This window comes from Pan paniscus, chromosome 11 (assembly GCF_029289425.2).
Source record: "Pan paniscus chromosome 11, NHGRI_mPanPan1-v2.0_pri, whole genome shotgun sequence".
Lineage (NCBI taxonomy): Eukaryota > Metazoa > Chordata > Mammalia > Primates > Hominidae > Pan > Pan paniscus.
Window position 1 is genome coordinate 43,068,080 of NC_073260.2, and position 22,485 is coordinate 43,090,564.

The 22,485-nt window shown below is 44.5% G+C and overlaps 1 protein-coding gene across 6 annotated transcripts in view; it reads left to right on the forward strand.

Moving 5' to 3' along the window:
• SLC35D2 (solute carrier family 35 member D2) overlaps positions 1-22,485 on the forward strand; it is a 63,169-nt gene that overhangs the window by 1,721 nt on the left and 38,963 nt on the right. For all 6 annotated transcript variants that reach the window (XM_063594305.1, XM_034967806.3, XM_055117849.2 and 3 more), the window contains exons 2-4: positions 13,930-13,963; positions 17,667-17,753; positions 21,994-22,061. In XM_063594305.1, coding sequence (XP_063450375.1) covers positions 13,930-13,963; positions 17,667-17,753; positions 21,994-22,061 — 189 coding nt within the window. The remainder of the gene's footprint in view (positions 1-13,929; positions 13,964-17,666; positions 17,754-21,993; positions 22,062-22,485) is intronic.

Below are 22,485 nucleotides of genomic sequence, written 5' to 3' on the forward strand. Positions count from 1 at the left end.
TGGCTGAGGTGGTTTGCACCTGTAATCACAGCATTTGGGAGGCCAAGGCAGGCATATATATATATAATGTGTGTGTGTATATAATATTTTTTTTGAGACAAGGTTTCACTCTGTTGCCCAGGCTGGAGTGTAGTGACACAATCATGACTCACTGCAGCCTCGACCATCTGGGTTCAAGCAATCCTTCTGCTGCAGCCTCCAGAGAAGCTGGGACCATAGGTGTGCACCACTGCACCGGCAATTTTTTTGATTTTTTGTAGAGGTGGGGTCTCAGTGTGTTTCCAAGGCTGGTCTAGGTCTGCTTTGGCCTCCCAAAGTGCTGTGATTACAGGTGCAAACTATCTCATCCAGCCTCACCTTTCTTATTTTATATTCGAGAAAACTGAGGCCCACATAAGCTCGATTGGTTGTACCTCCAACAGATATTTATTAAGCACCTACTAAATACTGAGCCCATTGCAAGCACCAGGGAAGCCTCTGTGAACAGCACAAGGTCCCTGCTCTGGAGATTCTGCTTCAGTGGTGGAGACAGAAAATAAACAGGTAGGTTCATGAATAAACGAGACACTTTCAGATCTGATGTGAGAGTGCCTGGGCTGGAGTAGCTGTCACAGAGCATTCCAGGTAGAAGTGAGCAGCAAGTGTACGATGTGCTGAAGTGGGCATGAGCTTGGCTGCTGGAGGAACAGAGAGAAGATCACTCTGCCTGGGCGGGGAGGTAGGCAGGGAAGGCAGGAGTCAGCTCTTTCTCTCATTTTCGATAGCTTTCACTAAGCACTTGTCATGTACCAGCACTGTTCGAGGAGAACAGTGTTTTCCCACCGTTGTTGGGAAAGAGAAGTGAAAAGAGCAGATCAGAATCCTTAACTTCACGGAGCTGCATCCTTGTGGACCAATAAATGAGCCAGTAACATTTACATTATGTCAGATGTGACCAAGGTGCTGGGGAAAAAATAAAACAGGAAAGGGAGTGAGGGAGAGAGGGAGGGGAGAGTATGCAGTGTGAGCGTGATCAGTGGAGCCTCAGAAGGAGGTGGCATTGGAGCCAAGACCGGAGTGAGGTGGGGACATAAGCCACACTGGGGGACGGGGGAAGAGCATTCCAGGCCTGGAGGAGTGAAGAGTTTGAATGGGAATGGTAGCAGATGGGGTCTGAGAGTAATGGATTGCTGGCCTGTGTGGGGCCTTGGGAGGCCACCGCCAGGGCTCTGGCATCAGCTGTGAATGAGATGGGAGCCACGCAAGGTGTCGGGCAGGGGAATTACATGATCTAAATCACTGTGGCTGCTGTGTTGAGAGCCGATATCTGGGGACCAGGGTGGAAGGATGAGACTGGATAAATAGTTGTAGTTTCATGCTAAATGCAATTAGAAGTCCCTTGGAAGGTTTTGACATGGGAGTGACCTGACACAATTTGTGTGATTAAAAAGATCTCTCTGGCTGGCAGGCGGGTGGAGAACTGACAGTACTGGCATCAGGGAGAGGGGCTGGAAGCCACTGCAGGGCTGCAGGTAAAGACGGCATGGACTGGGCAGGGCATAGCAGCGGAGGTAAAAGGAAGGTATGGATTTGGGATATTTTTTGGTGATCCTGTGGCCGTCAGTATTCTTGGCAAGGTCTCTCCAGTGTGTTGCAGCCTGCTGCCTGGTGTCCATGGGAAACACAGCCCTGCCTCAAGGAAATGAACATGGACATACTGTACCTAAACCTGGAGCATTTGACATGGAAGCTAATGAAGGAAAAAGAAAACTTAAACACTTAGGATGAAAAAAAAGGCCGGGCGCGGTGGCTCACACCTGTAATCCCAGCACTTCGGGAGCCTGAGGTGGGCAGATCATGAGGTCAGGATTTCGAGACCAGCCTGGCCAGCATGGTGAAACCCTGTCTCTACTAAAAATACAAAAAAAAAAAAAAAAAAAAACTAGCTGGGCATGGTGGTGCACGCCTATAATCCCAGCTACTTGGGAGGCTGAGTCAGGAGAATCACTTGAACCCAGGAGGCAGTGGTTGCAGTGAGCTGAGATCACACCACTGCACTCCAGCCTGGGCGATAGAGCGAGACTCAGTCTCAAAAAAAAAAAAAAATACCAGAAAATGAAAATGCTATTGATGGGCTTGTTTGGGAGTGGCCAGTCATTATGTCAATGATGGTTGAAGATAAGTCTTCATTTTGTGCACTTGAGTGAGCAGGGTGCTGACTGACCATGGCAGTCAACACCTCCAAAACCCAAGTCCTCTTATTGGAAGCAGGCACCAGCAAACCATGGTCAGTGCTTTGAAGATGAAGGGCAGTGTTTAACCAGGAAGACTTATGATATAAGACACCTCCTAAGAAAGGCTCTAAGGGCCGGGCGGGGTGGCTCACGCCTATACTCCCAGCACTTTGGGAGGCTGAGGTGGGCGGATCACCTGAGGTCAGGAGTTTGAGACCAGCCTGACCAACATGGTGAAACCCCATCTCTACTAAAAATACAAATATTAGCTGGGCGTGGTGGCAGGCGCCTGCAATACCAGTTACTCGGGAGGCTGAGGCAGAGAATCGCTTGAACCTGGGAGGCGGAGGTTGTGGTGAGCTGAGACCACGCCATTGCACTCCAGCCTGGGTGACAGAGTGAGACTCTGTCTCAAAAAAAAAAAAAAAAAAAAAAAAAAAGGCTCTAGCCTTTCTATCTTTAAATTATTGAGTTTCATGATTGAAGGAGAAAACGGAGTTCTTGCCATAGGAAGGCCAAAACCCTCATAATCCTTTTAAATAAACATTCCACATTTCTGTAATGTAATATACAGTTGGAGAACCCTGTTCACATAACATTGTTCATTCTTTCCTCTCAAAATGCTTTAAGCTCACATTATTGAGGGGAGGAGGAGTGGGTTGATGTGGTTACAACAATAAACCATAGAAATCGGATCCAAGCATTAGCTGTCTGAGGATAGAATGTTGTGTTGTAGGATAGAAGAAAGGACCTTTTGGTAGTTACCTAATTCGCAGGGTCATGGGAATGTAGCTCAGGGGATGCTTTTTCCTCTTTCATTTTGGGCAGATTGTTTCTGGTCAGGGTACCAAATGAATGGGTGATCTTAGTGATTTGTTAGTTTTATAATTCATTGTAATGCCAGATTTACCTGGTTGGACAGAGAGGCCTTTGAAGGCTGTGAACTGTGAGAACCTATTGGGGCGAGAGGGGAAAATAAGGGCATTTCAGAGTTTGTGGCCAGTTGGTTATGTCTTATTTTTTTTTTTTTTGAGACAGGGTCTCACTCTGTCACCCAGGCTGAAGTGCAGTGGCACCATCACAGCTCACTTCAGCCTCTACCTCCTGGGCTCAAGTGATCTTCCCACCTCAGCCTCCTGAGTAGCTGAGACTATAGGAGTGTACCACCACACCCGGCTAATTTTTGCATTTTTTTTTTTTTTTCTGTAGAGAGGGGTTCTTGCCATGTTGCCCGGGCTGGTCTCGAACTCCTGGGATCAAGCAATCCATCCGCCTTGGGCCCTTGAAGGGCTGGGATTACAGGTGTGAGCCCCCGCGCCTGGCTTGGTTATACTCTTGGTCCTTTGGGATCAAGTTCATAAGGGTTGTACAGTTGTTCTGGAGTTGTGCAGTTTTTTCTCTTCTTTCTTTTGAGACTGGGTCTTGTTCTGTTGCCCAGGCTGGAGTGCGGTGGCATGATCAAGTCTCACAGCAGCCTCTACCTCCTGGGCTCAGGTGATCCTCTCACCTCAGCCTCCTGAGTAGCTGAGACTACAGGTGTGCACCACCACTCCTGGATCATTTTTGAATTAAATTTTTTTTTAATTTTTAATTTTTGTAGAGATGAGGTTTTGCTCTACTGCCCAGGTTGATCTCAAATGACTGAGTCAAGTGATCCTCCTGCCTCAGCCTCCCAAAGTGCTGAGATTACTAGCGTGAGCCACCACACCAAGCTGGTCTTTTCTGCTTTAACATTATATAATATTGTACTCCTAGTCTGTGACATGGAAGAATTTGCTAATGATGCTTAATAAAAATATCTAACTTTACTGTATTCATTTCAACAACTATTTGCTCACTATTTGCTATATATGTTTAGTATGCATCCAAAGGCTTTGAGGTTTTTTTTGTTTGTTTGTTTTGTTTTGTTTTTTGAGACAGGGTCTTACTCTGTCACCCAGGCTGGAGTGCAGTGGTGCAATCTCGGCTCACTGGAACCTCTGCTGGCTCAGACAATCCTCCAAAGTCAGCCTCCTGAGTAGCTGGGACTGCAGGTGCACACCATTGTGCCCAGCTGTTTTTTTTTTTTTAGAGATGGAGTCTCAGTATGTTGCTCAGGCTGGTCTCGAACTCTTAGGCTCAAGTGGTCCACCTGGCTTGGCCTCCTAAAGTGCTGGGATTACAGGCATAAGCCATCGTGCCTGGTTTAGACACAGTAATTTCCAAACCTGCCCAGTAGTCTTAATCACTTGGAGAGGTTTTTTTAATAAAAGGTACTGAATTGGAATCCTCAGTGGTGGGAACTGGAATTCTGTATCCCAAACCAAAAGCAACTCCTACTGTGCTCTTACTTTAATGAAAACCTGACTCTGTCCCGAAGATGTTGCTTCCTTCACCCCCCTTGATGGAGCTGGATCTTTGCCTCACCCACCAGGCCTAGGCCAGGAGATGGGATTGGGTCCTCCTAGCTCCCAGCTGCTCATGCTCTGTTGAGACTCTGGATGTGCCATCCTTTCTGTCCCCTGTGGAATGCTGCCTGAGCTTCTGGTGACTGATTATCTAAGTCTTAGCCTTCCTCTCCACCTAGCTCAGGTCACCCTTCCTGTGGCTTCAGGGCCCACACACTGAAGTGTCACAGTCTACTCTGGTCTCCAGCAAACTCTCCTGAACCTTGCTTCCCATGACTGCTGCCAGGATCCTCTCCTTACAAGTGTCAAAGTCAAAATAACAATGTGGAGACAAGGCTGTAAATTTAATGTTTTATTTGGGAAGAAAGAATTGCCATGTGAGTCATACATACAATCTGGGTGATCTTTGGAATGTCTGAAGAACAAAGAGAAGGTTCAAGGTTTTGCTGAAAAAGAAGAAATGTTACATACTGTGCTGGGAGAAAGTTTATTGGCACTGTCAGGGTTTGGGGAGCTGGCAAACAATGACTGGTGAGCAAAGGTGTGGACAAAATTAGTCCTGGAGTTGCAGCAAGTGGTCTCAGAAGCTAGAGATAAAACTGGTTTCAGGTTACAACAAGCAGTTCCAGCAGTTGGGCTTGCAGAGAATTATATTCTTGGAGCCACATTTTGTACCCTGAATGCTTTTCCTACCTGGTTACTGTTTTAGTTTGGTATGACAAGAGTGGCCCGTTTCGGATGATCAGCGGTAACACGAGTAACTGCACCTCTCCGAGATCTCCCCTGCAGGCTGTCCACACTTGGCTTCCCCAGGCCTCCTCCTCAGTCCCTTCTCGCTGCTGTGACTGTGCCTCCTGGCGTTGTTTCTCTGCTTGGTCCGCTGAGAGCCACTCTAGGAGGGACACGTGAGACTCCTTTCTTCTCACTTCGGCATGCACTTGTCTTCTGCTTGCTTCTTTCAGCACTTGAGCAGCTCTGAGTGTTGTGAGCCGAAAACCACATCTGGCTGGCTGGTTTACTTTTAAATTGTTGACCCCATGGCCGGGCGCAGTGGCTCACACCTATAATCCTAGCACTTTGGGAGGCCGAGGTGGGTGGATCACTTGAGGTCAGGAGTTCGAGACCATCCTGGTCAGCCAACATGGTGAAACCCCGTCGCTACTAAAAATACAAAAATTAGCCAGGCCTGGTAATCCCAGCTACTCAGGAGTGCAGTGGTGTGATCTCGGCTCACTGCAACCTCTCCCTCCTGGGTCCAGGCAATCCTCCTGCCCCAGCCTCCTGAGTAGCCGGGATTATGGGCGCCCACCAACCCTCCTGGCTTATTTATTTATTTATTTAGAGTCAGAGTCTCTCTCTGTTGCCCAGGCTGGAGTGCAATGGCACGATCTCGGCTCACTGCAATCTCCACCTCCCGTGTTCAAGCAGTTCTTCTGCCTCAGCCTCCCAAGTAGCTGGGATTACAGGCACCCGCCACCATGCCTGGCTAATTTTTATATATTTTTTTAGTAGAGACGGGGTTTCACCATATTGGCCAGGCTGGTCTCGAACTCCTGACCTCGTGATCCACCCTCCTTGGCCTCCCAAAGTGCTGAGATTACAGGCATGAGCCACTGCGCCCAGCCAGTTTTTGTATTTTATTTTATTTTATTTTTTTTTTTGAGACAGAGTCTCACTCTGTCACCTGGGCTGGAATGCAGTGGCTCCATCTAGGCTCACTGCAACCTCCACCTCCCGGGTTCAAGCAATTCTTCTGCCTCAGCCTCCCGAGTAGCTGGGATTACAGGCGCCTACCACTATGCCCAGCTATTTTTTTGTATTTTTAGTAGAGAAGGGGTTTCACCATGTTGGTCAGGCTGGTCTTGAACTCTTGACCTCGTGATTCGCCTGCCTCAGCCTCCCAAAGTGCTAGGATTACAGGCATGAGCCACTGTGCCCGGCCAGTTTTTGTATTTTTAGTAGAGATGGGGTTTCACCATATTGGCCAGGCTGGTTTTGAACTCCTGACCTCAAGTGATCCACCTGCCTCGGCCTCCCAAAGTGCTGGGATTACAGGAGTGAGCCACTGCGCCTGACTCCCCGGCTAATTTTTTTATTTTTAGTAGAGACGGGGTTTTGCCGTGTTGGCCAGGCTGGTCACAAACTCCTGACCTCAAGTGATCCACCTGCCTTGGCCTCTCAAAGTGCTGCGAAGACAGGCGTGAACCACCACACCCAGCCAGAATCAGAAGACTCTTGAAGGAGTTCTGCCCACATGATCTTCACTTCCTCATGTTCACATCTACAAGAACTCAGTTAAAACATTGGGGATACAGAAATGAGCAAAGAAGACAATAATAATTCCCACTACCTAGAATCAATACCTTTTTTTTTTTTTTGAGATGGAGCTTTGCTTTTGTTTCCTAGGCTGGAGTGCAATGGCATGATCTTGGCTCACAGCAACCTCCATCTCCTGGGTTCAAGTGATTCTCTTGCCTCAGCTTCTTGAGTAGTTGGGATTACAGGCATGAGCCACCATGCCCAGCTAATTTTTGTATTTTTAGTAGAGACGGGGTTTCATCATGTTGGCCAGTCTGGTTTCGAACTCCTGACATCAGGTGATCCACCCGCCTTGGCCTCCCAAAGTGCTAGGATTACAGGCGTGACCCACTGCACCCGGCTGTCAGTACCTTTTTTAAGAAAAGTTATTCTGCTGTGATTATTATAAAGAATTCAGGTGGGCGGATCACCTGAGGTCAGGAGTTCGAGACCAGCCTGGCCACCATGGTGAAACCCTATCGCTACTAAAAATACAAAAATTAGCCGGGCATGGTGGTGGGCACTTGTAATCCCAGCTACTTGGGAGGCTGAGGCAGGAGAATGGCTTGAACCCGGGAGGCAGAGGTTGCAGTGAGCTGAGATTGAGCCACTGCACTCCAGCCTGGGCAACAGAGTGAGATTCAATCTCAAAAAAAAAAAAAAAGAATTCAAACAAAATAGAAATATTAGGGTAAAATTTTAAAAAAATTTAATGAACATGAGGCAACAATTTCAGACATCTTTTTGGATGGATGGATATAGATAAATAGTTGGAGACATAGAAACATAAATGAATTTTTTTTTTTTTTTTTTTTTTGAGGCGGAGTGTCGCTCTTGCTCTTTTGCGCAGGCTGGAGTGCAGTGGCGTGATCTTGGCTCACTGTAAGCTCTGCCTTCCGGGTTCACGCCATTCTCCTGCCTCAGCCTCCTGAGTAGCTGGGACTACAGGCGCCTGCCACCCCGCTCGGCTAATTTTTTTTAATTTTTTTAGTAGAGATGGGGTTTCACCGTCCTAGCTAGGATGGTCTCGATCTCCTGACCTTGTGATCCACCCGCCTCGTCCTCCCAAAGTGCTGGGATTACAGGGGTGAGCCACTGCGCCTGGCCTACTTTTTTTTTTTTTTTTTTTGAGACGGAGTCTCGCTTTGTCGCCAGGCTGGAGTGCAGTGGCACGATTTCGACTCACTGCAACCTCTGCCTCCCAGGTTCAAGCGATTCTCCTGCCTCAGCCTCCCAAGTAGCTGGGACTACAGGCGCAAGCCACTATGCCCAGCTAAATTTTGTATTTTTAGTAGAGACGGGGTTTCACCATGTTGGCCAGGATAGTCTCTATCTCTTGACCTCGTGATCCGCCTGCCTCGGCCTCCCAAAGTGCTGGGATTACAGGCTGTGCGTGAGCCACCACACCCGGCCAATGAATTACTTTTTATAAAGATGGATTCATATTATAGAAGCTATTCATTTATAAATTATTTTCTTTAATCCAAAAAGGAGTTGGAAATGGGGCCTTTGATTTAATTATTTAATTTTATGAGGATTACTTAGATTCCTCCTCTCCCAAACTTTTTATTTTGAAAAGTTTCAAGCATACTGAAAACGGGAAAGCAAAGGAGGAGTGAACAGGGCACACACAGTACTGGGATTCCCCTCCAGCCTTTGAAAGTAAGTTGCAAGCATCACAGCACTGCACTCTGAAATACTTCAGCTTGCCTCTGCTGAGATCTTAGGATATTCTCCTACATTGTATCATTTGACTTTTAACAAACTTAACAACAACTTCCTAAAATAATCTACTACCAAATCTATAATCATCCGGTCCCCCTAAAGCGAAGAAGCTGAGGGAAAATTAACGTAGAGAGCTTATTTGGGCTGAGGTTGAAGATTGCAGCCTGGGACACTTGAAACACTTCTGGGTTTCCTTGGGGACTGCTCAGGAGAACAAAAGAGAGGCTCAAATTGTTTTTTTTTTTTTTTGAGAGAGAGTCTTGCTCTTGTCGGCCAGGCTGAAGTGCAATGGCGTGATCTCTGCTCACTGCAACCTCCGCCTACCGGGTTCAAGCAATTCTCCTGCCTCAGCCTCCCGAGTAGCTGGGATTATAGGCACCCGCCACCACACCCGGCTAATTTTTGTATTTTCAGTAGAGATGGGGTTTTGCCATGTTGGCCAGGCTGGTCTCGAACTCCTGACCTCGTGATCCGCCTGATTTGGCCTCCCAAAGTGCTGGAATTACAGGTGTAAACTACCACTCCCGGCCGAGAGGCTCAAGTTTTTAAAGAAAAAAAGGACATATCAGGGGAGGGGGTGATTACAAAAGTGGTTTGTCAGGAATTCTCATTGTTTACAGAAATAATATTGGTTAGTGATTGGCTACACATTGTTGAACTGGGTGTATGGCATTTTATGGCTACTTGGTATCGTTCTAGCTCCACATAGCAAGTGGCTTTAAGAGGTAATTATTGGGCCGGGGGTGATGGCTCATGCCTGTAATTTCAGCACTTGGCAGGCCAAGGCGGGTGGATCACCTGAGGTCAGAAGTTCAAGACCAGCTTGGTCAACATGGTGAAACCCCATCTCTACTAAATATACAAAAATTAGCCAGGCGTGGTGGTGGGTGCCTGTAATCCCAGATATTCGGAAGGCTGAGGCAGGAGAATTGCTTGAACCCAGGAGGCAGAGGTTGCAGTGAGCCGAGATCGTGCTATTGTACTCCAACCTGGGCAAGAGCGAAACTCTGTCTCAAAAAAAAAACAAAAAACAAAAAAACAAAAAAACAAAAAACCCGGGCGTGGTTGCTCGTGCCTGTAATCCCAGCACTTTGGGAGGCGGAGGTGGGCGGATCACCTGAGGTCAGGAGTTCGAGACCAGCCTGGCTAACATGGTGAAACCCCGTTTCTACTAAAAATACAAAAAATTAGGCAGGCGTGGTGGTGCGCGGCTGTAATCCCAGCTACTCCGGAGGCTGAAGCAGGAGAATGCTTGACCCTGGGAGGCGAAGGTTGCAGTGAGCTGAGATCATGCCACTGCACTCCAGCCTGGGCAACAGAGTGAGATTCCTTCTCAAAAAAAAAAAAAAAAGTAATTATTTAATTATTTAGCTCAGAGAGGAGCAATATGAATGCTGTTACATTCCAGGGCCTCTCTGGGCCTGATAATTCCTTAGATAAAAAGTTTCTTTTCTTCTTTTCTCCCCACAATCCCAGTTGTCCCAAAGATGTTTTTTATGGTTTTATGATCCAATCAAGGCTCATGCAATACATACAGTTTTGTCTTTTTAGTTTCTTTTAATGTAGAAAAGTTCCCTATCCCACTCCCTCCCCGTAATATTGACTTTTTGAAAAGCCTGGACCAGTTGTTTTGTAAAATGTCCCATATTTTGGATTGTTCAGTTCATCTTTTGAAGTCTCAATTAACTTATCTTTCTCATTTTCTAACTGAAAGTTAGATCTAAAGACTTTATTTCATTTGGTTTAAACATTTTTGGCAAGAATACTTGATAGCTACCCTGGGAACGTCGTCTCACACCGTATCAGGAGTGGCCACAGCTCGGGTCATGCTGGCTGCACTTGAAGAGTTATTTAGATGGGTATTGCCATAGCATGCATGTATGAAATTTAGTTTTAACTGAACTGAATGGAGAAAAGAGAAGTAGAAGTTCAACTGAAAGAATTATTGACTTTCAAAGATATATATTTCTTTACTACAAGGATTAATATGTCTTAAAAGTCTTAAAAGATCCCTCTAAATATAAGAGGTCTAAGATCAATGAAAAATATTGAAAAGCTAAAGTTATTGAGTTTCTTTTAGACCCAGTGTTTAAATTTTTTTTTTTTTTTTTTTGAGACAGAGTCTTGCTCTGTCACCCAGGCTAGAGTGCAGTGGCGTGATCTCAGCTCACTGCAACCTCTGCCTCCCAGGTACAATTCAAGTGATTCTCCTGTATCAGGCTCCCAAGTAGCTGGGATTACCAGTGCGTGCCACCACGCCTGGCTAATTTTTGTATTTTTTAGTAGAGATGGGGTTTCACCATGTTGGCCAGGCTGGTTTCGAACTCCTGACCTCAGGTGATCCACCCGCCTTGGCCTCCCAAAGTGCTGGGATTACAGGCATGAGCCACTGCATCTGGCCTATTGAGTAGTTTAATAACTCTGGTGGTTTAACTTAAATTATAGAATGGAATTCAATATAAAGTTATGGAATATAGTCTTCTAAATTCCAGGCCTACTAACTAGCCCTGTATAGTGGTGGTTTTCTGTCTTCCAGATCAATTTATCTTTTAGAGTTGTTTTCCTCTGCATGCACTATGATCACCTCAGGTGTTGGTCATTCCATTTTCAGCAGTCGCCATGTAGCTCCTGGGTGTTTCTAAAGTTATTTCCTTATGTGGCAGTTAGGTTGTTTGGTCTTAGCTGGTTTCCTTAGGTCTGCATGCTTTCTTTTAATCTCCTTTGACTGTCATATCAACTCAATTTTGAGCTTTTGTTTTATTGGTTTTATTCTTTCTGAGGTATTCTATGGCCTGAAGCAATTAGCAAGACTTCCTTCTCTTCCATGCATTAAATTTTCTTCTAGGCTGGGCTCTTTGACTTATCTTCTGTGAGCCTTTTTGTTGTTATTTTACTATTTTTTAAAATTTATTTTTTTTATTTTTTGGAGACAGAGTCTTGCTCTGTCACCCAGGCTGGAGTGCAGTGGCACGATCTCGGCTCACTGCAGCCTCTGCCTCCTGGGTTCAGGTGATTCTCATGCCTCAGCCTCCCGAGTAGTTGGGACTACAGGCGCCCACCACCACGCCCGGCTAATTTTTGTATTTTTAGCAGAGACGGGGGTTTCACCATGTTGGCCAGGCTGGTCTCGAACTCCTGACCTCAGGTGATCTGCTCACCTTGGCCTCCCAAAGTGCTGAGATTATAGGCATGAGCCACCACTCCTAGCCGGGTGATTCTTTTTGTTGTTGTTTTACTGTTTGTTTATATTGTTGCCTTGTGATTTTGCTTCATGTTACAGGTTGTATTCTCAGAGGCGTAGGAAATATGTTAGGAAGTGATGCCAGGAGGCAGAATTAGGCAGAGGGAGAAGTTGGGCTCTGAGGCAGTCACAGCAAAGGCCTCATCCCAGGGGCTCTTGAGTTGTACTGGCTCTGCAGAGCTGTCCTGAATTGGGGCAGGGGTGTAGCTGTTATACCCCTGCAGAGACCAACAGTTAAAATGCAGGCCATGCTCAGGGAGTGGACATGCTATTATCAGGCAGCTTTCTGCAGCAGAGGACCCAGCTGGGGAATGGTTGCTTCTGTGTGGAAGAGGGTATGGGTGGCATGACCCAGCACTTGGTAGAGTTAATTTTATTTGCATGGTGGTACTGTCCAGCCATTCATTCTGTTTTCTCTGATAAGTTAGGTTTATTCTTTATTCTCTTCTTAGACTGTCTGAGACAGGTGTGTTTCCCTTCTGACATACAGATTGAGGGCTGAGTTTTGTGGGGTATTCCAGCTTTGTGAGTAGCCTGAGAAATAACTGGAGCCAGTGAAGGGTTGAGCCAGTGCAGGTGCGGTCCTGCCTTGTTAAAATATGATGTGAGGTAGGGGTCAGAAGTCTGCATCCAAATCACCCAGTGCCGTTTGCTGAAAGATCGTCTTTTCTCCACTGCTCTGCAGCATCATCTATGTCATAAATCAGGCATCCATATATGCGTGTCCCTGTCTTGACCTCTGTTCTTTTCCATTGTCCCATTGGATTATCTTTGTGCAAATACCACACAATCTCATTTATTGTAATTTGAACATGAATCCTGACATCCATTAGAGTCATTCCTCTGACTTTGTTTATCTTCAGGATTGTCTTGGGTGATATGTTTGTGCCCTTTGCCTTTCTTTTCATTCAGCTTTAGGATCAGATTGCCAGTTTCCACAAAATATCTGCTGATATTTCTGCTGAGATTGCACTGATTCTATAAATAAGTTCGGGGATAATGGACCTCACTACAATAGCAAGTTTCCAACCCATGACCTTTATTTAGATCTTTAATTTTGAGAATATTGATATATAATTTTTTATACAGATGCCTTTCTTGCAAATCTTTGATTAGATTTGTTCCTGGGTTATTATCTTTTAAAACTAGTATAATGAATCGCTATGTAGCGATTCATTACCCAGTGTCCACAACCTTGCTGCATTTGTGTCCATCTCCCACTCACTCCACCATCTCCCCCCAGAGTATTTTGAAGCAAATTAAAAATATATCAGGTTTAGCTGGGCACAGTGGCTCCCGCCTATAATCCTAGCACTTTGGGAGGCCGAGGCGGGCAGATCATTTGAGGTCAAGAGTTTGAGACCAGCCTGGCCAACATGATGAAACTCCGTTTCTACTAAAAATACAAAAATTAACTGGGCATGGTGGTGCGCGCCTATAGTCCCAGCTACTCGGGAGGCTGAGGCAGGAGAATCGCTTGAACCTGGGAGGCGGAGGTTGCAGTGAGCTGAGATCGTGCCACTGCACTCCAGCCTGGGTGATAGAGTGAGACTCCATCTCCGTGTGTGTGTGTGTGTGTGTGTGTATGTATGTGTGTGTGTGTATATATATATATATATGTAGAGAGAGAGAGAGTATAATATATATATAATATACACATATATATACATGTGTGTGTATATAATGTTTAGTTGGGTGTGGTGGCATGCCCCAGCTAGTAGCCTAGTAGCCTCCCAGCTACTAGGGAGGCGAAGGTGGAAAGATGGCTTGAGCCATCACACCACTGCACTCCAGCCTGGGTGGCAGGAAGCTGAGGTGGGAGCATCTTCTGAGCCCAGAAGGTTGAGACTCCAGTGAGCCATGTTTACACCACTGCATTCCAGCCTGGGCAACAGAGCAAGACACTGTCTTAAAAAGAAAAAAAAAAAAAGAATTAAATGAAAAGTGAACAATTTGATAAATTTTCATTTTCTCAGATTGTTTAATAACTTGTCATTATTTATTACGTACTATCTTCAGAGTTTTATATTTGCTCAACTGATTTGTTGTTCTGTGTTCTTTGTAGTTTCCCGTCACCAATTTTCCTTGGAATTGGACAGGTGAGTGAAAAAAATAGAATTAACCTCTTATTTTGTCATCAGTGTTCGTAATGACATTTTAAGTCCTTTTGTTTAAAGCTGTGGTTTGCAAATTTATTCAGCTGGCAGAGGACCAGAGGGTCATGGTACTCCTGGTGAGACAACAGGACATATTGACACTTATTTTATTTCAGTCTACAATTTAGGAACAATTGTATTTATGGGAAAAACAGCTTCTTATTTTAAGTTCCTTAACTGAATTTAATTACTCTAAAGCAGGGGGCTGCAAGACTCAAAGCCTCCAAGGCCTGGAGGGTAACACATGAGTTGGCTGAGGACTGGGTGGGAGAGAGAATACTTGTCCCACTCAAAGTGTCAGCTTGATACTTAGTTTAAGCCATTGTGCCTGACAGGAAAAGGGTTGAGAGATGGGGCGGGACCCACCATGCTGCCCTTATTATTAGCATCAGAAGGTTTTCAAGAGAGAGTTTGAATTTTTTTTTTTTTTGAGACGGAGTTTTGTTCTTGTCGCCCAGACTGGAGTGTGATGGCACAATGTCGACTCACTGCCACCTGTGCCTCCCAGGTTCAAGAAATTCTTCCAGCTCAGCCTCCCAAGTAGCTAGGATTACAGGCACCTGCCACCATGGCCAGCTATTTTTGTATTTTTAGTAGAGATGGGGTTTCGCCATGTTAGCTAGGCTGGTCTCGAACTCCTGACCTCAGGCGATCCGCACCCACCTTGGCCTCCCAAAGTGCTGGGATTACAAGTACAAGGATGAGCTTGGGTAAGCTTTCAAACTACGCCCATTTGGCAGTTTCTGAAATTTCCCATTTATGTTAATTTGTGGCTTGTTTATTCTTGTGGTTGTATACTGGTGATTTCCAGATAAATAAATAGTAACAGATACCAATGTTTTTTGTTTGTTTGTTTTGATTTTGATTTAATTCATAGAGGGAAAAGCTTAACATTATGAAAATAGTACCTGTTAACTAAATTTTTAATTGTGAATCTGGAAAAGCCTGTCGTTTATGTGAGTAAACATTATTCTTTTTTTTTTTTTTTTTTTTTTGTGACTGAGTCTCAGCCTGTCACCCAGGCTGGAATGCAGTGGTGTGATCTTGGCTCACTGCAGCCTCTGCCTCCTGGGTTCAAGTGATTCTTATGCCCCAGCCTCCCGAGTACCTGGGATTACAGGTGCGTGCCACCATGCCCAGCTAATTTTTTGTATCTTTAATAGAGACAGGGTTTCACCATGTTGGCCAGGTTGGTCTCCAGCTCCTGACCTCGTGATCCACCCACCTCGGCCTCCCAAAGTGCTGGGATTACAGGCATGAGCCACTGTGCCTGGCCAAATAAACATCATTCTGATTAAATGTCTTGCTAATAAATACCTCTTTGCAACATCATTTTAGGGAGAAACAATTATAACAAGAATTTTCTTACAGTAAAAAAATTATCTTTATATTTCAATGTAAAAATATTAGGAAAAAGCGCGTTAAAAAAAAAAAAGATCAGGCCGAGCACGGTGGCTCATGCCTATAATCCTAGCACTTTGGGAGGCCGAGGTGGGTGGATCACTTCAAGTCAGTAGTTTGAGACCAGCCTGGACAACATGGTGAAACTCAGTCTCTACTAAAAATACAAAAATTAGCTAGAAATTGCTTGAACATTCACTGGGAGGCAGAGGTTGCAGTGAGCCGAGATTGCACCACTGCTCTCTAGCCTGGGTGACAAGCAAGACTCCGTCTCAAAAAAAAAAAAAAAAAATCAGTGATAAGGTGTCCTTTGTAGTCTCTAAGTGAAATAAATTCATTACTCTTTAACCCAGTGGCTTATACTCAAAGGTAAAGCCTTTCTGATTTGCAATTTGTTGAGGGAAGAGGCCAGTTAGATCTAATTTTAAAAGTCTGAATTACATTTAAGTGTTAGTATATTTATTTTATTTTATTTTTATTTTCTTCCTTCCTTCCTTCCTTTTTTTTTTTTTTTCCAGTGTCTGGCTCTCTTGCCCATTCTGGAGTACAGTGGTGTGATCTTGGTTCACTGTACCCTTCACCTCCTGGGCTCAAGTGATCCTCCTGCCTCAGCCTTTCAAGTAGCTGGGACTACAGGCATGCACCACCACACTGGCTAATTTTTGTATTTTTTGTAGAGATAGGGTTTCGCCATGATGCCCAGGCTGGTCTTGAACTTCTGGGCTCAAGCGATCTGCCCACCTTGGCCTCCAAAGTGTTGGGATTATGGGCGTGAGCCACTGCGCCTGGCCAATGTTATTGTATTTCTTTAAGAATTATAATGTGAGGCATAAGTACAAAGTACAGTTATAATTCAGGATGGGCTTAATTACATAAATATATTATAAGTTTTAAGTTTGTAAACTTAGGAGCAAGGTATAGGATTATAATCGTGTTGAAGGAGTCTTAAATTTTCACATCCTAAAATGGAGAGAATTGAGTAAGTTCTAAAACTTGCATGAAAGATGACATTAAATTTTTATTTCATAATAATGATATGGAGTATTTCCAATATACCTAGGGTACTCCAGATTAAGAGGATTTGAAGGAGACATTTTTGCTATACCAGCTAGATTGAAAAGTAAATCTTTAAAAGTAAAGTTTAAAGAACTTTTTTTCCTCTTTGTTGGTCTTCTGTTTTATGGAAATAATGGACTTTTTAAAAAATGTGCTTAGGTGTGGAGTTTCTTTTAAAAGAATGTTCCCGTGCCTTTATGGGGGAGGATGCCATATGTTTAGTATAAGGGAAATATGGTCTAGGATCAATGTGTCACCTCACTGGCTGTGATCACTTTTGCACATTTGTCACTGTCAGGGAGACCATTCCCTTTCTCCCTCTGCCACAGTTCATTCCTAGAGCCCCGTGAGATAATGTGTGTGTGTGTCTATTGGATATTACACTTTTTTTTTTTTTTTTTGAGATAGAGTCTTGCTCTGTCTCCCAAGCTGGAGTGCAGTGGCATGATCATAGCTCACTGCAGCCTTGACTTTCCGGGCTCAGGTGGTCCTCCTACCTCGGTATCCCGAATAGCTGGGACCACAGATCACCAAGACTGGCTAATTTTTTGTATTTTTTTGTAGAGATGGGTTTTCACCATGTTGCTTAGGCTGGTCTGGAGCTCCTAGGCTCAAGTGATCTTCCCACCTCAGCTTCCCAAAATGCTGGGATTACAGGCATGAGCCACGGCACCCAGCCGATATTACCTTTTTTTTTTTGAGACAGTGGTGTCTCACTCTGGAGGGCAGTGGTGTGATCTTGGCTCACTGCAACCTTGGCCTCTCAGGTTCAAGCGATTCTCCTGCCTCAGCCTCCTGAGTAGCTGGGATTCTGCGTCTGCCACCATGCCCAGCTAATTTTTGTTTTTTAGTAAAGACAGGATTTCACCATGTTGGCCTGGCTGGTCTTGAGCTCCTGACCTCAAGTAATCCACCCATCTTGGCCTCCCAAAGTGCTGTGATTATAGCTGTGAGCCACCGTGCCCTGCCCGACGTTACGTTTTTTGCCTGGAGTTCTGATGGAATCTGTACTGTGGCAAGGAAAACAATGTTAATATTCTAAGAAATAGTTATTTTTTTCTGGAACCTAGAAAATGAATTTTTTGCTATATTTCTTTTTGATGAATGTGTTTTCTTTTGATGATGTCATTGTACCTCAAGCAATCTTTGCAGATATTTTGCTGAAGTTTCTCTCTCCCCTTTTCTTCAGATGGCAGCCACCATAATGATACTATATGTGTCCAAGCTAAACAAAATCATTCACTTCCCTGATTTTGATAAGAAAATTCCTGTAAAGGTAAGTAATGAAAAGTATGTATGACTGATAGAAGATGTGAAAATACACATTGATTTTAGAGTACAGGTCAATTTCTATACACACTGTACTTCCTGCCTGCACTGGATAGAAACTTCTTTTTTTGTTTGAGATGGACTGTCGCTCTGTCGCCCAGGCTGGAGTGCAATGGTGTGATCTTGGCTCACTGCAATCTCCGCCTCCTGGGTTCAAGTGATTCTTGTGCCTCAGCCTCCCTAGTAGCTGGGATTACAGGTGCCTGCCACCATTCCCAGCTAATTTTTTTTGTTTTGTTTTGTTTTTGTATTTTTAGTAGAGATGGGGTTTCACCATGTTGGTGAGGCTGGTCTCGAACTCCTGACCGCAAGTGATCCAGCCACCTTAGCCTCCCAAAGTGCTCAGATTACAGGTGTGAGCCACTGTGCCTGGCCAAGAAACTTTAATAAAGACTGTATATCATTTAGTTGTCCATTTATGTAATGCAGTAAGTAGTAGTAAAAGTATGTGCTTAACAACTGACATCAAATAAATGAATACTGTGTGTCTTGGGAAGTGAGAGAACTCTAAATTAGGCATTGGCAAACTTTTTTGGTAAAGGGTCAGACCATCTCTTGTAATTATTCACCTCTGCCACTGTACCATGAAAGTAGCCCTTGATGACATTTAAATGGGTTGATGTCCATGTGTTCCAATAAAACTTTATTTACATAAACAAGAGCTGGGCTGGATTTGAGCTCTAGTTTACTGATTTCTGTTTTCAGTTTTCATTTTTATCCTGGACTGACAAAAGCTGTGAGTGGAATGAAGAATGCAATTTGATATACATAGAAATACGCAGTTTTTTCCGTCCTGGAACTAGAAACATAAAATCTGCCATTCCTTCGTGGACTGTGGAATGGAACTAACGTTTGTTGAACAGTTGCTGGGTTCCAGACATTAGGGCAGGCATTTAATTCTTAGACCAGTCCCATACAACAGGTGGTATTTATGGATTATGACAGCATTTAGGTTTAAATCAGACTGTCAGTTCCCTGAGGGTGAGGATCTCATGTGGCTGGTTTGCTGCTGTTTCTCTAGTGCTTGGAAAAATGCCAGCATCTAGCACTGGATTATTTATCAGACAGACCAAAGAAGCACATGCTTACAGCATCAGTAATCAGGGGAGCCCAGTGTGGTGGCTCACACCTATAATCCCAGTGACTCGGGGAGATCAAGGCAGGAGGATCGTCTGAGGCCAGGAGTTGGAGGTCAGTGTGGAGAACGTAGTAAGACGTTGTCTCAAAAAAAAAAAAAAAAGCCAGGTGGGGTGGCTCATGCCTGTAATCCCAGCACTTTGGGAGGCCAAGGCAGGCAGATCACGAGTTCAAGAGATCAAGACCAGCCTGGCCAACATGGGGAAACCCCGTCTCTACTGAATATACAAAAAAATTAGCCGGGCGTGGTGGCGCACACCTGTAGTCCCAGCTACTCGGGAGACTGAGGCAGGAGAATTGATTGAACCCGGGAGGCAGAGGTTGCAGTGAGCCAAGATTGCGCCACTGCACTCCAGCCTGGGCGACAGAGTGAGACCCCATCTCAAAAAAAAAAACAAAACAGGGACATCCAGAAAAAGAGAAAAATACAAGGTTGAAGTATATGAAAGCTGTCAACCTAATCATCATGAGAAAAACCAGAATATTACTGGGCTTACTTACTCTTACTTTGTGGTATAGTATAATTTTAAAAATTTTTAAATGGTAAAATCTAATCTATACATAGAGAAAAAGGCATCCTATTTGAAAGTGTAGTTGAATGAATAATTACCCTTGTAAACCATTATTTAGGTCATGAAATGGGATCACAAAGTCTTCCTTACCCACTATCCTAACTTTTCTAACAATAATTTTCTTGCTTTCTTTGTAATTATTCTAAATCTGGATGCATCCCTAAATTCTTTTTTTTTTTTTTTTTTTTGAGATGGAGTTTTGCTCTTGTTGCCCAGGCTGGAGTGCAATTGTGCAATGTCAGCTCACTGCAAACTCTACCTCCTGGGTTCAAGTGATTCTCTTGCCTCAGCCTCCCGAGTGGCTGGGATAACAGGCATGCGCCGCCATGCCCGGCTAATTTTTTATTTTTAGAAGAGATGGGGTTTCTCCATGTTGGTCAGGCTGGTCTTGAACTCCTGACCTCAGGTGATCTGCCCGCCTTGGCCTCCCAAAGTGCTGGGATTGCAGGCTTGAGTCACTACACCCAGCCACATCCCTAAATTCTGTAGTCTCGTTTTACCTGCTTTTAAACTTGAGATAAAGGGAATCTAACTCTATGTTCTTAGGTGTCTTGCTTCTTTCACTTAATATTATGATGGTGAAATTCATCTGTGTTGTGTGTGGCTGTATTCTTTTATTTTCATTGTATGAATATACCACAATTTACTTATCTGTTCTATTGTTCATAGTAATTTGGATGTTTCCAGTTTGAGGGCTAGAAAAATAAAAAGTACCACTCTGAACATGCTTCTAGTTGGACCCTGGCGTACATGTGTTAGCTGAGGCTGCCGTAACAAAATACCCCCGGCCAGGTGGCTTCAACAACAGAAATGGATCTCCTCACAGTTCTGGAGGCTGGAAGTCCAGGACCAAAGTGCTGGCAGGGTTGACTTCTGGTGAGGCTTTGCGTCCTGGCTTACAGACGGCCACCTTCTCACTGTGTCCTCAATGGCCTTTCCTCTGTGTGTGCACTCCTCGTATCTCTTCCACTTCCTTTTTTTTTTTCTGTTTTTGTTTTCATTTTTTAAATTATTTTGAGACAGGGTCTAGCTCTGTCACCCAAGCTGGAGTACAGTGGTACATCCACAGCTCACTGCAGCTTCGAACTCATGGGTCCAAGTGATCCTCCTGCCTCAGCCTCCCAAGTAGCTGGGACTACAAGCATTTGCTACCATGCCTTGCTAATTTAAAAAATTTTTGTAGAGACGGTCTCACTATGTTGCCAGGGCTGGTCTTGAACTCCTGGGCTTAAGCTATCTTCCTGTGTTGGCCTCCCAAAGTGTTAGAATTACAGGTGTGAGCCACTGTGCCTGGCCTCTTCTCTTCATATAGGGACACCAGTCTTGTTGGGCTAGGGCTGTACCACTATGCCCTCATGTAACCTGAATTACCTTGGTTAAGACCTCATCTCCAAATACAGTCACATTGGGGATTAGGGCTTCAACATATGAATGTGGGGAAAAACAAGATTCAGTTCATAACAGTGCATATGAGTGAGGAATGTGTCTATCAGAGTGGAACTGCTGGCCCCTGGGGCATGCATATCTTCAGCTTTAATATGTATCGTTGAACTGTTCTTCATGGTGGCTATACCAATTCACCTTCTGACAAACGTGCCTGAAAGTCCCTGTTGCTTCATATTCTTGGTATGTGAGTCATTTTAAATTTGGCTAATCTGGGCTGAGTGTGGTGGCTCACACCTGTAATCCCAGTACTTTGGGAGGCTGAGGCAGGCAGATCACCTGAGACCAGGAGTTCGAGACCAGCCTGGCCACCATGGCAAAACCCCATCTCTACTAAAAATACAAAAAATTAGCCGGGCATGGTGGCGGATGCCTGTAATCCCAGCTACTCGGGAGACTGAGGCAGGAGAATTGCTTGAACCTGGGAGGTAGAGGTTGCAGTGAGCCAAGATCACACCATTGCACTCCAGCCTGGGCAATAAGAGCAAAACTCTGTCTCAAAAAATAAATAAATAAATTTTGCTAATCTGATGGGTGTGTCGTGACATCTTATGGGCTTTAGTTTGCATTTCCCTGATGACTAGTGAGAAGGCGCACCTTTTCTTTTCTTTTCTTTTTTTTTTTTTTTGAGATGGAGTCTTGCTCTGTTGCCCAAGCTGGAGTGCAGTGGTGCAGTTTTGGCTCACTGCAACCTCTGCCCCCCGGGTTCAAGTGATTCTCCTGCCTCAGCCTCCCGAGTAGCTGGGACTATAGATGTGTGCCACCATGCCCAATTAATTTTTGTATTTTTAGTAGAAATGGGGTTTCGCTGTGTTGGTCAGTCTGGTCTCGAACTCCTGACCTTGTGATCCGCCTACCTTGGCCTCCCAGAGTGCTGGGATTACAGGCGTGAGCCACCACGCCCCGCCAAAATCATTTTTTTAATGCCTGTTTGAAGATCCTCTCTGGTGAAGTATCTGTCACCATTTTTATATGTGAAGGAAAATGCTTATTGGAGTTCTAACCAAATATTTCTTCTTTTTTTTTTAATGGAAGCTGTTTCCTCTGCCTCTCCTCTACGTTGGAAACCACATAAGTGGATTATCAAGCACAAGTAAATTAAGGTAGAGTACAGGATAATGGCTGGTGGAAAGTTCCTCACCTCTGTGCTGCCAGTGGTACAAAGACCAAGATTGATTTTTGCCATTGATAGTGCTTGTACCATATATAGAAGACAATAATATTTAGTAATTTAAGAAAGTAAGGTGGAGTTTTGAGTTTAATTGGCCAATGATTTTAGGAATGTTAAAAAGCTTATTTTTTTAAATTATATTCAAGCCTGAACATAGAATCTGAGAGCTGTAGACATTAAGGTAGAGAAGGTCTGATTTATCCAGGTAGGATTGTTGGTGTGAATATGATTTTGTGTGACTTTTGGTTTCATCTCAGTTTTATAAGAGCAGGAACATCTCCTCAGCCTTGGTGTAGACCAGGTTTGGTGCAGGGAAAAATAATGACAGACATTTTCAAGTGTGTGTTATAAACTTC